The 16,680-nt window shown below is 42.7% G+C and overlaps 1 protein-coding gene across 5 annotated transcripts in view; it reads left to right on the top strand.

The window, feature by feature from the left end:
- The window catches only part of LOC138622456 (glutamate receptor ionotropic, NMDA 2B-like), a 136,507-nt gene that overhangs the window by 71,791 nt on the left and 48,036 nt on the right, over window positions 1-16,680 (top strand). For all 5 annotated transcript variants that reach the window (XM_069701277.1, XM_069701276.1, XM_069701274.1 and 2 more), the window contains 3 exons: window positions 5,976-6,119; window positions 6,949-7,219; window positions 16,437-16,629. In XM_069701277.1, the coding sequence (XP_069557378.1) occupies window positions 5,976-6,119; window positions 6,949-7,219; window positions 16,437-16,629 (608 nt within the window). The remainder of the gene's footprint in view (window positions 1-5,975; window positions 6,120-6,948; window positions 7,220-16,436; window positions 16,630-16,680) is intronic.

Raw genomic sequence — 16,680 nt, 5'->3', positions numbered from 1 at the left:
ACAGGGAGAAAATACAGGGGAGCAGAGGGGAGGACTCATCATCAATTCGTAATTTGGGCGCACGTGGTGACTGCGGCTTGTGCTTACAGGCTTTTATCAAAACTGAGCACCTCTGTGTTTGTGTGTGTGTGTGTGTGTGTGTGTGTGTGTGTGTGTGTGTGTGTGTGTGTGTGTGTGTGTGTGTGTGTGTGTGTGTGTGTGTGTGTGTGTGTGTGTGTGTGTGTGTGTGTGTGTGTGTGTGTGTGTGTGTGTGTGTATCCCTGCAGCCATCTCAACTGCGAGTGTGTGTATGTGAATGCCTGTGGCTGTGGTGAGTTTATATCTCCTACCCACTGTCTTTTAAATTCACTACATTCAAGCGAAGGCCAGCTGTTCCCTCTTTCCTCCCGCCTCACCTCCCACTCCATCGCTCTCTTCTCTCATCTCTCCATCCTCTCTCCCTCTGTCTCTCTCTCTCGCTCGCTCTCTGGCTGGCTTCTCTTTCCATCAGGCAGTGCAGCAGCAGTCAATAGCAACACCCTCCCTGCTCAAGTTCAAAGGATCCTTTATAGGCAGGATAGAAATATGCATTGCCAAAAACCTCCCAGCAACAGACACCATCATCTCTCGCTGGCTTTCTCTACCTTTCGATCTCAGTCTTTGTCTCTCTTCCACTCACTCCGTCTTCGACTGAACACTACCTCCTGACAAGGAAAAAGATACCTACATGGTTTATATTGCACATAAAGTTAATTAAAAATGCTTGTAAATGTTGCTAAGGCCTCGTCTATTTTATGGGCTAATTAGGATGTAAGCCCTCGTCCCACTCCGTCACATGTTGTCTGTGGTAGCTCTTGTTTTTTATATCAGTGGATTCCGGATAGATAATCATTCTGCATGTAAAGTAGGTGTGGGAACCCCATCATATGATGTTATCACAACACTTAAAGTCCCTCCTTTGGCATTGTTTAAATTTCTAAAAATGTGTCTCTGGTTATCAGAATGACATATTTGGACATTTTTTTCTAGAATTTTTTTCCCCCCTAATTCCTTAGCGTGGCTCCATGTAACTAAACGTAATATAGTATGTGTGAATGTATGAATATCCAAACAGTCCTCTATCTCAGCCTTCTCTGCTTGTTTGAGCTCGAGCTGGCGGATCGATGATATGGAGAACCCCACCCACAAGCTGACGGGATTGGTTCCCTGAGTTTGTGACATGAATCTCTGGCTGTCTGAATGTGTGTTTTGAGTCAGACTGTCACTGCAGTTCCAAAGCTGAGTGCTCAGCCATGATGTTCTCGGCTTATTTCACTCATATGTCTTCTAGAATAATAAAAAAAAAAACACTATGTGGACATGTTAACAAGGTTAAAAACCTTGATTTTTACTGGAGTAAGTTTTCAAGTCACAATACGATTTATTTACATTTTAAACCTTTTGCAATATGCTGAGTATTGCAATAACATATATAGAGATTTATTAGAGTTTTTTTTTTTTTTTTTTTATGCCACCAAAAGAAATCGTTTTATTGAATGAAGTAAACCTTTTGGTATGTTCACACTTTTATTGTTGAAAAATGGGATTTTGAAGCAGACAGACTGATCAACACAGCCGTAAAAACCTGTCATGAAATGCAATCACACAATGAATCTATTTATGATAGAATATTGATACTTGCTGTGAGTGTATTGCTACAATACTTCTACACAACAGATCACAATAGTATGCGAGATAGATTTCCCCAACCCCTAATCTAAAGTATAATCCACTATGAGCCATGCATTTGTCATAAAATAGCACATGACATAGTTAAAGGAATAGTTACATGAGAAGATTGATACCATGTGCACAGTAAATATGAAGCTACGACCAGCAACCTCTTGGCTAACCAGCAGAGTGGCTCTGCCCAAACGTAGCTAAGTCCTACCAGCACCCCTAAAGATCATTGTACTGAGATACTAGAAATCGTTTCATGTCCACCAAACAGACGTCACTTATCTCTCAGCAGCAAAAGAGAAAGAGTGTCTTTTCCAACATATCAAACTGTTCCTTTATAGTTTATTTGTTTATTTCGCATACTATTACGTTTTTTTAAGCTATTTAGTGTATTTATACTCTAATTATACGGTGCAAAACACACTGCATACTAGATGGCATATTGAGGTAAGAACACTTCTTTCCAACATAACTCCAACATTGTTAAAAGAAAGACAGACAGGTAGTTGGATTAGTAGCCAAATAAAACGACACAAAAAAAAAATCCTGAAAACCCAAATTACCCCAAATAAAAATCTAAATGCTGATACAAAAGTAATAGATACCTAAAACCTTTGGTTACAAACCTCACCATGGCACAATCTTTATCCACATTTAAAAACAATTTGCTTGACAGTTATACCAGTATGTGTTCCCATTTATGTGCTTTATGCGATCACGATGTGATACACCTTTCTGTTTAGCAGTGCGTCTCATGGTGCTTTACTGAGTCAGTTTGAGTGTACAAGTGCTTGTGTGTGTCTGACGCAACAGCCTGGTATTAGTGCGATTGCAGCCTTGATTTGTCATTTTGTGTTTTGTATTGTGTTTGAATGCTCTCTTAGAGGGAGGGTTTTGAATGCTGTTACAAAGAGAGTGAGCACGTGCACGAGAGACAGGAAGAGAATAATGGATGGTGTGTGTGTGTGTGTGTGTGTGTGTGTGTGTGTGTGTGTGTGTGTGTGTGTGTGTGTGTGTGTGTGTGTGTGTGTGTGTGTGTGTGTGTGTTATTCCGGAGCAAGATTGGAAGTGGGTCTATTTCTTTTGCAGTCACTGATGTGCCCCTGTGTGTGTAATTGAAATACCTGAGTTATTGACTCGCCCTCCCCTCCAAGTCAAATAACTGCTCCGGGAGTGTGTGAGTGCACTCATTTGGGGGCTCTGGGGCAGAGCAGGCAACTCTGGCACACCAAGCCTTGTCACCCATGGAATACACACACACACACACACACACACACACACACACACACACACACACACACACACACACACACACACACACACACACACACACACACACACACACAACATAACACACAGAGGCCAATTTACACAAAGACAGAAATGCTGCTGTTTTGGGGCAAAAATAGAAGAATATAGGCACATATGTGTGTTAATACAGATGTAGAAACTGACACACACACACACACACACACACACACACACACACACACACACACACACACACACACACACACACACACACACACACACACACACACACACACACACACACACACACACACACACACACACATTAAACCACATATGTCTCCATCTGTCACCCACAAACACACACGTCTCCCGTAACATAGGGCACACGTGTCCCGTTCCTGTCTTCTCCTCTCTGACAGCAGTGGTCCTCTGTGGTTGAACAACTCGGGCATAAATGGCTGGCTGACTGCCTGACACACGTAGCTGGCGAACACACACACACACACACACACACACACACACACACACACACACACACACACACACACACACACACACACACACACACACACACACACACACACACACACACACACACACACACACACACACACACACACACACACACACACACACACACACACACACACCTCCGTTTTGCCTGCTCCTTTGCTGACTCCTGGCTTCCTGCCCCCTTCCCTGCTCCCTCGCTCCATACTGGATCACAGCCGCCTGCCAGCCTGCCCTCTTCTTCTCCATTCATCCTATTGTCACCACATTGTCCTCTGCCTCTGTCCCTCTGGAGGCAGGCTTCAAATCTCAGCTGCATCCATGCTTGCTTTTTGTACATCTCTGTCTCCTATTATAGCTTGCTTAATTCCTTCCTTTCCATTTTAGTTTCTCTCTCTGCTTTTCTCTTTCCTCTTATCTGCTCCCTCCTCTCTGGTTTTATCTGCTCTTTTTCTGTCTCTCGTCGTATCTCTCCATCTCTCCATCTCTCCCTCTCTCCCCTGTCTCCACCGACCATTCATCCTGCTGTATTGTGTGGTTTAGTGTATTGTTGTCTGTGTACAGTAGCCAGCGCTGACGTCAGCCGTGGATCCACAGAAAGAGACAGTGACTGGCTCAGAAGCAATATTCAAAGCCTTGCTGGCCGGCTTCCTGCGTCTGGCTGACTGACTTGCTGGCCTCGCTGCCCCCTCTGGGAATTTTAATACTCACTAATCGATCACCTTGTGCCAACAGAGGTGATAATGTGGCCAGACCCTGATTATTGTTGCTGTGAATGAAGAGTGGTGTTTTGCAGCACTTCATTTTAGTCAACCCACTCCCAACAACCCCCCCGCCCCCCTCTCACCAACATCCGCTATATCGCTCCCCCTCCCTCACTCCTTCCCTGCTTCTTGCATTTGCCTTGCTCTTCTTTTAGCATGTACTTTTCTCAAAGGCTAATGAAAATTCTGCAGACCTCTGGCACTCTGAATGAATGTGTTGGACAGTACATTAATACTGCTCTTAAGAAGAGTGAGATAGAGAGGAAGCCAGAGGAAATGTGGGGTTAGGGGGTGGGCAGGGTGGCATGGGTTCTCTGTAGAGGATAAAGAGGGGGGGGGGGGGCAGGAGTGCAAGAGTCTGGAAATTCAATTATAACTGTGCCCCGGCAGTAATTCCAGTGGTATTAATGGGATGGCGGAGCGAGAGAGGAGATGGATAGAGATGGATGAAGGACGAGAGAGGAAGAGGCAGAGAAGAGATAGAAAGTTGAGCAACAAATGGATTCAAGTTAGCGGAGGAACGCAATACAACATCAGCGCGTGCATCATTATTTCATGATTTTTGCGACACAGCCTCTGCACTCAACTCAGGAGGCTCTTTTATATTTCACGCATCATCGAATCATGACAAGTTTTCCACCTCACGGATGCAGCACATTAGCCTCATTATTTGAGTGCTCGTATTTCACACGCTGTATGTATTGTGCTGCTCAACATGCCACCTCCGTGGTATAGCCCTGATCTCATTAATGCAGGAACAAGGTAAAGGATCAACCCGTGTGAATCTCCAGGGAGGGGGCAGGTTAGCCTTTGATGCTGAGCAGCACAGAGAGCGTCCTAAGAAGGCAACACCCTGCCAGCCGGTCTTACCGGTCTGGTCTTACCCGACTGACTTTACAGCAACAAAACACGCCAAAAAAAGGAATTAATTCTCATTCATATAATTTGCCACATTTTGAAGCGTGAATATCTGGGAGCATAAACACACTACTGTACATTGTGTGCAGGAGAGTTTGACTCTCACAGAATGACTCACACCCATGCACAGTAACAAGCTCATGTTGCAGAACTGCAGTGTCTTGTCTAGACTAGTATTTCTCACCTCCTCCTCTTCTTCTGTCCGGCTCAATATTCCATTTCAACACTGGTGCTAAGACGCAGACTTGAATATCAGTGTGTAAGCACTGTTTACCGGAGTGTCTGTCTCTGACTGTGATGCTGTTTGCTTTGCATTCTGTATCTCATACTCAAATGAAGTCTCAGTCAGTGATTGGTTTAATGTACATGTGTGTTAGGAGTAGGTGTGTTCCATTTCTCTTATATTCTTCTATATTATATTCTATATAAATCTAGTTTTGCACAGGCTAAATGGAAATGGAAATTACATGGCTGTAATGAGACAAATTGATGAAAATGATCGATAAGATTGAGGACAGCAGCTTCAAGTCCCTAGAATTTTCTCCCGTCACCCCCATGCACAAACTCATTAAAAGGAGTCATAAAGGCAACTAATGAAAATCATGACCGGTATCATTACAAGCCCGCTGGTGTCCTCTTGCCTTTCTCCTCTGTGAGCAAGAGAATAAAGGCAGCGAAATTAATGTGCGCACCAATAATGTTACAAAACCACCGCCGTCCTCTAAGTAGTCACTATTCTCCTCTGTGTGTAAAGCCAACTAAATTAAAGTTCAGGCCAATTGTTACATAACCATTTACACTCTGCATCCTGTGTGTTTCTGTCACTTTCAGGATGACAACTCCATGTTCTTTCAATTTGGCCCCTCCATCGAGCAGCAGGCGTCAGTCATTCTGAACATCATGGAGGAATACGACTGGTACATCTTCTCCATCGTCACAACGTACTACCCGGGTTACCAGGACTTTGTCACCAAGGTAACGGCATGCAGCTGAAGCAACATGCACAAATAACCCCGAACGTAAAGGGAAGATTACACAGAACACAAGATGTCGAAGCAATAAATCAGCCCTGTGCTGAGAAACCAATGACACAAATGAGCCTATTAAATTTGAATAATAATAATAATATATATGTATATATATATTAACTTTAACTTGAATTAATCATAAATTAATTCAAATATAAACATTAATTTTATAGTTTTTATTTCATATATATATATATAATTGTATATGTATACATAGATTAAACAACAGATTACTTGCTTGCTTTAATAAAATATTTAAAAAAAATGAAATAAAAGAAGAAATGATAACAATTGAGGTTGAAACCTATGTGTATAAAACAAGGAGTAAAAATATTAAACAATAAAAGTGTTAGAATGATGCTGATTAGAGACAAGTTTGTTAAGCATCCACTCGTTAACATTAACCCAAACACTGGATTTCTTTTTTTTTTGTTTTAAAAGTTTCAGACAGAGGAATCATATTTTCCATTATGTGATGTTTTCACTGAGAAAATGATGCCACACTAGTGCTTAATGTAACAACTTCATGCTGAAACAATAATGCAAACATTACTCAGGAGAACTGTTAAATTAAAACAATAAAAAGTACAAGTGTCGTGTACAAAGTCTTCAAATTGTAACAGACATGTTGAAAATATACTGTAGTGTTAAAGACAACGTTTTGTTGACCAAAGATAAAACTCTTTCTGCTTCTGTCTGGTCTTTTGTCTTGTTGGAGAATCTCTGGTAATAAATCAGACTACTTTTTCTGCCTCTTCTCTTTCTGCCTCATCCAGATTCGTAGCACCATCGAAAACAGCTTTGTGGGCTGGGAACTGGAGGAAGTTATACTGCTCGACATGTCCGTAGATGATGGAGATGCGAAGATCCAGAACCAGCTGAAGAAGCTCCAGAGCCCCGTCATTCTTCTCTATTGCACAAAAGAAGAGGCCAACACTATCTTCGAGGTGGCCCACTCTGTAGGGATCACCGGTTACGGCTACACGTGGATAGTGCCCTCGCTGGTGGCTGGCGATACTGATGTAGTGCCTGCAGAGTTCCCCACAGGTAGGAAACCTGAAACTGAGTCACCATTAGGAAGTACAGTTCCATCTGTTTTTTACCTGACATAATGTCAATGTGGAAACATGTTTGGTTGCTTTGATCTAAAAAATGTCCAACAATTACATGACATGCAATGTTTGGTTGTTGTATATTCATAGAGCCACGACAAGTACTATGAATGCATTCAATGTCTGTGTAGGGGCCACCTTTTTGAAAAAAAAAAAAAAAAAAAAAAAAAATCCTTGAAAAAGTATTCAACCACCTTCTGGGTTCTGGTTCATCTTTTGTGACTTCCTGGATGAGTGGTCACCGTGTTCTTGGAAGGATTGCAGAAGGTCCGCCTCTTGAGGGAAGGGTCACTATCGTTCCAAGTCCTCTTCATTCATAGATAATGTCTCGTACTGTGTATCTCTGGAAATACCCTTCACAGACTAATCACCTTACTCCTTATCGTCCCTGGAATTTCTTTAGAGTTTGGCCTAGTTTGGTACTGCTTAGACCTGTTACACAACTACATGTTCTGAAAATGGTCAGAAGTCATGATTCTATCGAACAGAGCTGGTAGACTTCAAGCCTGGACGTGTAAAGTCCATTTACAACCAACTACCAGTAGAGTTTGTTTTGGATCTAGTATCTAAGGGGGTGAATACTTTTTTACACCTTGCTAGTTGTTATTAGATAATATATTTGCGTCAATATGCACAATTATCATTTAAGACTTGAATTATGTGTTTACTCTGTTTGCTTCTGTTTCATGTGTTTTACACATATATGAGATACAGTGAACCCTCGTTTTCCGCGGGGGTTACGTTCCAAATAGAAACCGTGATAGGCGAAATCCGTGAAGTAGTAACCTTTATTTTTTTTTACAATTATTATACAATGAAATACTCCATAATACATTGAAACCAAAGAACAAAACCTTTTTACAGGCCCAAGCATTTGTTTAACAAATAAAAGTACTGTATAAATGTTTTTTTTTTTTACAAATAACTACTGTACTGTAAAATAATAATTTGAATCATCAATACGAGCTGAAGGCTTCAAATTGCTGAGATCGGCACCGCCCCACTGCGACCCGAGTCATTGGATTAGAACGGGAGGAAATGAAAAATGATTATGAAAAAAATACAAAGTACAGTAGGACAAATAGTGACTCGTGTATTTCACTGCTCTTCTGACTGAGCCGCTGCATCCTGACTCCGCTCTGCAGCGGTTCTTTCTTCTAAAGCCGGCGGTGCAGGTGTGGTTTTTCGAGAGAAGAACATAGTTATCGGTAGTTGTTGTCGCTCTTTTTTCTTCTGGGCAAAAAGATTCTTATAAACCGACATGCCACCATCGATTATTTTTAATTTGGCAAGCTGTTTTATGTACGTGTACATATTAAACCGCAACGTTATTGACAAACAGGTAGAGAAGAAGCGGAGAGACTGTTTAGCCAATCAGAATGCAGAACACAATGCACGATGCAAATCCGTGAAGCAGCGAGACCGTGAAAGGTGAACCGCGTTATAGCAAGGGTTCACTGTATACAGAAATAGAAGAAATCAGGAGGAGCTTGAACACTTTTCACTGCACCGTATAGACAGACGGGTGACATACCAGAACTGCTTTCAACGTGTTTTGACACTGATTCTGAAAGTCTTTCTAACTCTAATGGAGGGATGAAACATCATTTTTCCAAAAGATATTCCCTGATTTAGTGTTTCGATTATTGTGGTTGAGAGTGCCGTTTAACATGCCAATCCAAAATGTCCCATAGGTCCTAAACTGGGTTGAGATTTGGTGACATGTTCATACTCATCCAACCATTCAGTGACCCCTGTGGATGGGTATATTGTCATCCTGGAAGAGACCTCTCCCATCAGGATAGAAATGCTTCATTGTAGGATCAAGTTGACCACTTAAAACAACTTGGTATTGATTTACAGTGACCCTACCCTCTCAGGGGACATGTGGACTTAAACCATACCAGCAAACCTACAGCATAACAGGCCTACTGGACCAGGTTTCAGGTTATTCCTTTAATTTGTCACCCATCTGTAGCTACTTATAGAAAAAGCTTGTGGTTTTTTGTGGTTGCGCTCTTTCCTTGATCATTTATCATGATGTTACTCCACTGTACATGGACCTTATACTTTTCCTAAAAAAATAATGAATTGCTGAACTGAATCTTTGGCTATTATAAGGACCAGGCTAAAATGCTAACATGTCAGTAACTGTTCATGAAAACAAAGACACATGCATGTACCCTCCTTCAAGGGGTGGCGAGATCTACCTGCAAAAGTGTCTGTCTTACTCTTGGCCTACTTAGCATCACAGAATGAACGCGGATCAGTTGCCTGTTTGGATTTTTCAAAAAAACATACCGACCTTTCCTAATAAGAAGTGAGGGAGCATTCCTCCCTGCTCTCTTCCCACAACACCACTGGAGGTCATTCTAACCTTTGAAGGTCAAACGTGGACCCAAAGTGGCATCTAAGTTGGGGCACATTAACCAGGCAACCTACTCACGCAATCTGTCAGGCACACTTGTCAGACTGCCTCATGTAACGCCACTTTGAGCACTCCGGGGTGGTCAGACACTTTTAGAAAGGCCAGCTCGCAGTAGGAATCAAGCATTTAACTGTTAGTGATGTTGCCACCATGCTAACCGATGGAACTTTCCGCAAATTCAGGCTGTTTCCCTCTCTGTAGAGCAGGTAGTATATTTATGCCGGACATATGAGCCTGATAATTTGTTGGTGTTTGGCTTGTTGATTTACAGTGGAGGGGAGATATTACACTGCTGCCTGTCCTCAGCAGTTTCTAGGAAATGTTGTTCAGGGGGAACCTGAGATTGTTGAGCCGTTCAAGCACTGTAACTCAAACTTTTTACCTCTGCTCCCTTATTGACATCCAGGGGTGATTTACTCTAAATGGGAGTTAGGAGTGCATTTGTGTGTGCGCGCTTTTGACTGCGCTTTGGTGTGTTTGCGTGTCCTTTCTGTGTGCGTTTGTCTGTGAAATGTGCGATTGGTTTGGTGTTTAATTTGTATTCGAAAATAATGGGTGAAAGTAATCAAATGGGTTGTGTGTTTGTGCTTTAGTGTGTACTTCACATGGTGGTGGGCGAGAGTGTTTATTTGTTGGCCAGTGTGACCCCAACTCTCGCTGTGTGTGTGTGTGTGTGTGTGTGTGTGTGTGTGTGTGTGTGTGTGTGTGTGTGTGTGTGTGTGTGTGTGTGTGTGTGTGTGTGTGTGTGTGTGTGTGTGTGTGTGTGTGTGTGTTTGTATTGGTTTGTCTGCTCCAAATTAGGGGTTCCAGTCTATAAAGTTTGATATATAACCATATCAGCTATGTAAATCACACAACTTCCCTCTTGATTTATGTTGCCACGGAGATAATCGTGTCTAGCTCATGTACTCCTGGATAATTACAAAGTGGAGCTGGTGGAGTGGCTACGTTGATGGACACACACAAACCTCTCTCGGTTAACATTGAATTATTATGTCATGAATCATATGGGACATAATAACGGATAGTTGACTAAATGTGAACCTCTCATTTTATGCGTGATGAATTGAATACAGAATGTTACAAAATACATGATACTCTTCACTGGCCTGTATTCCATCAACAACAACATGTCTGGTACCAAATGAAGTTAGTTTAAATATAATAGGTCTTTTATGAATCTGTGGAACTAAATGTAAAATCTGATCATGTGTGGCTGTATCCATAGAAACCATATTATAGCTTGCAAGTTGAAACATGCATAAACATAAGTCATTTTTCAGATTGCTGAGCTTCTGCTCGCACCTCGGATGCTGCAGGATCTGTGCTTGTCAGTGATGCCCCTCCAATAAGATGAACATGATGGTCGGATGATGGATTTTACTGAAACCACTTCAGCAGTGACGCTATATAAAATAATTGAACGCTGCCTTACCTTCATCATGAGTTGCTAAAGCGTCTAAAAGGCTTGTATGTTTTGATTTTCATTGCAGAAGAATTGATATTCCAACAATAGTAAAATTTCTCAGAGGCACAAATTGCATTTTTTTGTCACCAAAAACCCCCCCGCAGATTTGAACAGATAGTGGCCTGAATTAACCAGGATGAAGATTCAACTGAAGCAAAGGAAGATATTTAAATGATATTTGTAGTTATTTAACCAGCTCTTATCTCTAGTTTTAACCTCAACGTCAGGAAAGCCACATGAAGACTGTGGTGGCAGTCGAGCGCACCAACTTCTAAGCAGAGTGAAATGACACCGTAGCATCTGGGATGGCGCGTTGGTTGCTCTGTTTGAATCCAGTGGTTCAGGGTTCAGCAGAAGGTGTGCGCTAGCTGTGGGGCTAATTTGCTTACGAGGCACACTTAATAATTTGCACCATGTGTGATGAAGAGCATCCAATTCTCACGGGTAATTTCACTGATGCCTTCCTTAAGTAGTGCTCTTGGGAACCATCTTCTCCACCAACTCTCCTCCTTCCTATCTTTTCCTCCTTATTTCATGCCATTGTTCCTTCACTTCTCTGTGTTTTCTGTTTTACTATTTCAGCCTCCTCTGACTCTCCTCAAACTCTGTTCAGCTTTCTCTGTTTTCTTGTTGCGGTATCTTTGTGTCTCTGTTGCTGTTTGACTTTCCCTCTCTGTGTGCACATTCTGTCCCTCTTCTTCCTCCTCGTCCCTCTCAGCTCTCTCACTCCCGCTAACAGCTTTTTCTGTCTCTTTTCTTCCTGATCAGTTACACACAACTGCAGCACAGGCTGTGCCAACGTAACCACCCAATCTGACATCGCTGACAATAATAAGCTGTTTCCAAAAATATCTGCTGTTACGTTTTCTCCAATCAGTTTGCGTACTGTGGATACTCTGTCTGCATTGTTTGTGGGTTTCTTCGTATGTGCGTATCTGTGACAGGGAGACAGTAGCCTCTTTTCTGACCAGAAGAAGCACCTCCAGATGCAACATTGCAGTTTGGCTTTAGCGTTACCAGTTGACATGTCTGTGTTGTGACACTTAAACATGTCCTGAGAGAAGCATGAATATATACACATCACACAGCCTTTCCCAAGATGCAGAAAAGAATCCACCAGAGAGCACACGCTGCCAACAGAGACACAAAGATGCATCCATCTTCCTAGTAAAGAATCTTTCCCATAAAATGATAAAAGTGAAGTATGTAAAAAGGAACAAGCGATGGATGTGAGTGAGTGTTGAGAAAGTGTCAACAGTATGTGACATTAGATGTGGTCCTGGAGGGCCGGAGCTGTCAGCGCTGAGGCCCCGCGAGGAAGGCAGGTTGCCAGGCTGCCTGTCTATTTCTGCCCACTGACATGGTAGTGGACTGGCTGACATGTGGTCATACGCTGTCAGATAGATGCAGACCAACTGATGGACAGAGGGAAGGACAGATTAAATGACAGACAGAGACAGATAGCCAGATAAATTGACTTGAAAGCTGGGCGCTGAGAGCCGTGTGACCCTGAACCCAGAGGCGTCTAATAGATCCCAGACAGAAAAATCTGTTATTAGCAATTTCCAGAAGTCACAAAGGCCTTTGTTGCCGAGTTAAGACTCTGCTGTTGTCAAGACTGGGCTTTTGATCGGAAAGGCTTCTGTGTTAAATTGTTTGCTCGATGGTCCCTCCTCCTTTGGTTGCTGTTGCCGCACCCGTCAAACAATATTTGAAACAATACGGCTTCGATTTCACACAAAACTGAACAAAAGAAGGCTTCTCACTTCGAGCCAGTGACTGTGGATTGTTGCCAGTCAACTAGCCAGCTTAGTATCTCACCAAAGACAAGCAGGTAGTGGGTGGTTGGATGGATCAAATCCAGGACTTTCACTCAGGAGACTAGGGTTCAAGTCTGTGATATTGCTGTGTGGATTTCTTTGAAAAATATTCCCAACCAAGCAGTTTTTGTGCCTAGACGAGGCAAAACGACACAGTATGCTGTAGTGTACTGGTGGGTGTATTAGACACTTTGGCATGATACTGGATTGAACTATCATAAGCAAATTCTAACTCAGTGAGTTTAAAACTCAGTGAGTTTTTAATGTCTTTGCTGATTTGCTCTACATTCAGTATAAATCCAAAAAGCCTTCAGCTATGTGCAAGTCATTATGATCCATTAAAGACTTGGAAAATAAAGAAGCAGCTTTGTTTGTGTGTTGCAGAATAGACACAATTATCCCCATTAGGCTAAAGTATTATAAATAAAGTCAAAATGATGTTAGTTCTAAAATGAAAAGAAATATACCTGACAAGCAACAGTCTATGCTTTAATAATGATATTCAAAACTTGTGTTTCAATTTTACAAGAGAATAGGATTTGAAGATGCGGAATAACTGAGTTTGGATACACTATAAACTCCGCACAGAAAGGCCCAGGACCGGATTCGAACCCAGAACCTTTTTGCTGTGAGGCGACAGTGCTAACCACTGCACCACCGTGCCGCCCTATGAAGATGCGGAATAACTGAGTTTGGATACACTATAACACTATGTTACATAACTTTGAGGTCTTCTAGCAGTTTCTAGCTGCTCTACAGGGTGGGCACATTTGCTGCATCATTTTACATTTAAAAATTTAAGCTGGTCCAAAGTTAACCTGTAATTTGAATTAAACAGGCATAAATTTGTTCCTAAACGACGTTCCAAAAATGAATCCAGAACAATTAGAACACTTGTGAGCCGAGCTCAAGGACAATCCCACCTATTAGCTCCAACACGATGAATCCTGACAGCGGTGAACATGAGAACTAAATGATTGGTCATTAAAAAGAGATAAACATTTGTGCACTAGGTTCAGTCAGTGCTGGGCAACATGCACTGTGTCATCAATTAATGGTGACTATTTGTCATGAGTTAATCATATTATGATTGAATATTGTAACGGATTACATTGTCAATAATGGCAATTTAATAAACTCATTATCTAAATGTCAGCTGTGTTTTATTTGATCCATAATAGCCTAATTTTCCAAGCAAATAAACTCTTCTCATAGTTCTTTCTGCATTTTTTTTTTTTTTTGCCATTTTAGATTAATAATACACCAAGAGGGTACAGTGGTTAGCACTGTCGCCTCACAGCAAAAAGGTTCTGGGTTCGAATCCGGTCCTGGGCCTTTCTGTGCGGAGTTTGCATGTTCTCCCTGTGCTTGCGTGGGTTCTCTCCGGGTTCTCCGGCTTCCTCCCATCATCCAAAAACATGCACTTCAGGTCAGGTTACCTGGCGCCGCGGTCGTGGCAGCCTGCTGCAGCATCTCCCCCCTGAGAGCCCCCCTGCTGTAGTGAAGACATTTCCCCTCGGGGATTAATAAAGTGTATAAAAAATTAAAAAAAGAATCCATTTAAAGACACACTGATAGAATGAATCTGATTTTCTAGGGTGTATATAAGAAATTGATTTGTGATTATTTGACTGATACAAGGCTCTTTGCAAATTTGTGTGCAAATACAGGACTGCAACTGACTCAACATTTTTATAGACCATCTGGCGATCAGAAAATATACAGCGTATTCTCCTTTGTCTCAGATACGGCCACTACCTCAACCTCTCATCGTCCGCCAAGCGGCAACCAACAGTGACGACACCCATTGATTTGTGAACGGCCGTTATGAAGCCTCGAGTTCAGATATTGGCCGTTGCATCCTGCTAAATCAGAGCAGTTTGGCGCCAGAAGTGACCATATTTGGACGAGCTGAGGAGGAGTGAGCGGTGGATTTGACTCGATCTGATTGGAAACCCGACATTAGCGGAGAGAGATAACTTTTGGAAAAAATGTATTAACTTTCATGAGAGAAGTTCAATGGAAGACTACGGAGCCGGAGGCTTTTTGGAGCCAAGCTGTAGCGGCACTCGGTGATATTGCATTTTTCAGACCAAGAAGTTACGTATATACAGTCTATGACGTCTGCAGAACTCCCTTGGTGCAGGCTACCTTTGCGAGACAGGTGCTGCAATCAGAAGCACCTGTTAGTTTAGGCCTCTCCCCAGACAACCCCACCACTTCAATCTTAATCCAGATGGCCTGCTTCGAAGGTTGACTGGCATAATGTCGTGATGTGTGTAGAGGCTGGTATGGGGTTCCTGTCCAATGACACCTGATCCTAGCCCATCTCTCGAAACCTACACCTCAGCACGGTGCAGCAGCTTAGCCCTAGTTGCCCTCCGTGTGCCTCTGGATATCCAAATCTCTTCCATGCTCCAGAGGGAGGCAGCAGTCTCAATATGTTAATTCAGTGTGTGTGTGTGTGTGTGTGTGTGTGTGTGTGTGTGTGTGTGTGTGTGTGTGTGTGTGTGTGTGTGTGTGTGTGTGTGTGTGTGTGTGTGTGTGTGTGTGTGTGTGTGTGTGTGTGTGTGTGTGAAAAATAACCCAAACTTTTAAAATGACTGCTTTGCATGAAGAATCTCAAGCAACTGGGGGCGTCTTTGATGATTCGACCCATGGACATTAAGGGTGCTGTCCTATATGATCTCACCTTCCTTCGGATAATTAAAGGCAATAAAGCCAAGGTGGTCAGATCAACACTTTCTTCAGCCTCAGAAATACATTAAATATCCGTGTATCGTCCGCATACTTGATAGTCACTCAACAGCAGAGCAGGACAGGTTTGAGGAACGACAGCCATCCTGACAAAGAGTTGAATGGGCTGATGGATTATTAGAAGGGCATCGGAAGAGATGGGCAGGGAGACAGCGAGAGAGACAGAGATATCTACAAATAAATGTTCATAAACCTCTGACAGATTGTCAAAAGAGAACAGGACTCAGGCCGACAGAAGGACAGATAAACAAGCGTACAGACAGCGCTGAGGCCAACAAACAGAGACAGACAGCGCTTTAGACAGACAGATGGACAAACACAGCAAGGTGATAGACACTTAGTCAGGCAGAATGGGTGTGCGTTTCATTTGCTGTGTGAGTCATCATCTAGTGTATGCTCATGTACCCTCTATATAGCCTAGCAGAATAATCCCCATCTATCCCCACTGTAGTTTTCTCCATCTGTCGGTCTCCCTTTTGCCTTCACGTCTCAGTTTACTAGTCTAATGCTCATGCTGTATTTACCTTATTCCTAAATATACCACCTCCTTCATGAATCCTTCCTTTCTCACTTACCTATTTTTACTAATCCTTCTGTCTCATTCTGCCTCACCATCACAGTGTTATTTTGTTTCCACACCTCCTCTGAACTTCTTGTCTCCTCTTTTTTGTCCGGTTAGGCCTGCTCTCTGTGTCCTACGACGAGTGGGACTATGGCCTAGAGGCTCGTGTTCGTGATGGTGTGGCGATCATCACTATGGCAACTTCCACCATGGTGATGGACCGCGGGCCTCACACCCTGCTGAAGTCTGAGTGCCATGGAGCTCCTGACAAGAAGACCCCAATCTCAGGCAACCCCAACGAAGTGCTCAGGTGAGAGTTTTTGTGTGGTGTGATCCACAGTAGAATATCAGCTGTCTGTCC

Source organism: Brachyistius frenatus, unplaced genomic scaffold, assembly GCF_029030835.1.
Source record: "Brachyistius frenatus isolate BFR_SWC_R1_liver_20210118 unplaced genomic scaffold, ASM2903083v1 Contig_36, whole genome shotgun sequence".
NCBI lineage: Eukaryota > Metazoa > Chordata > Actinopteri > Embiotocidae > Brachyistius > Brachyistius frenatus.
The sequence above is the reverse complement of the archived record's forward strand: the minus strand, read 5'-3'. Positions and strand labels throughout refer to the sequence as shown.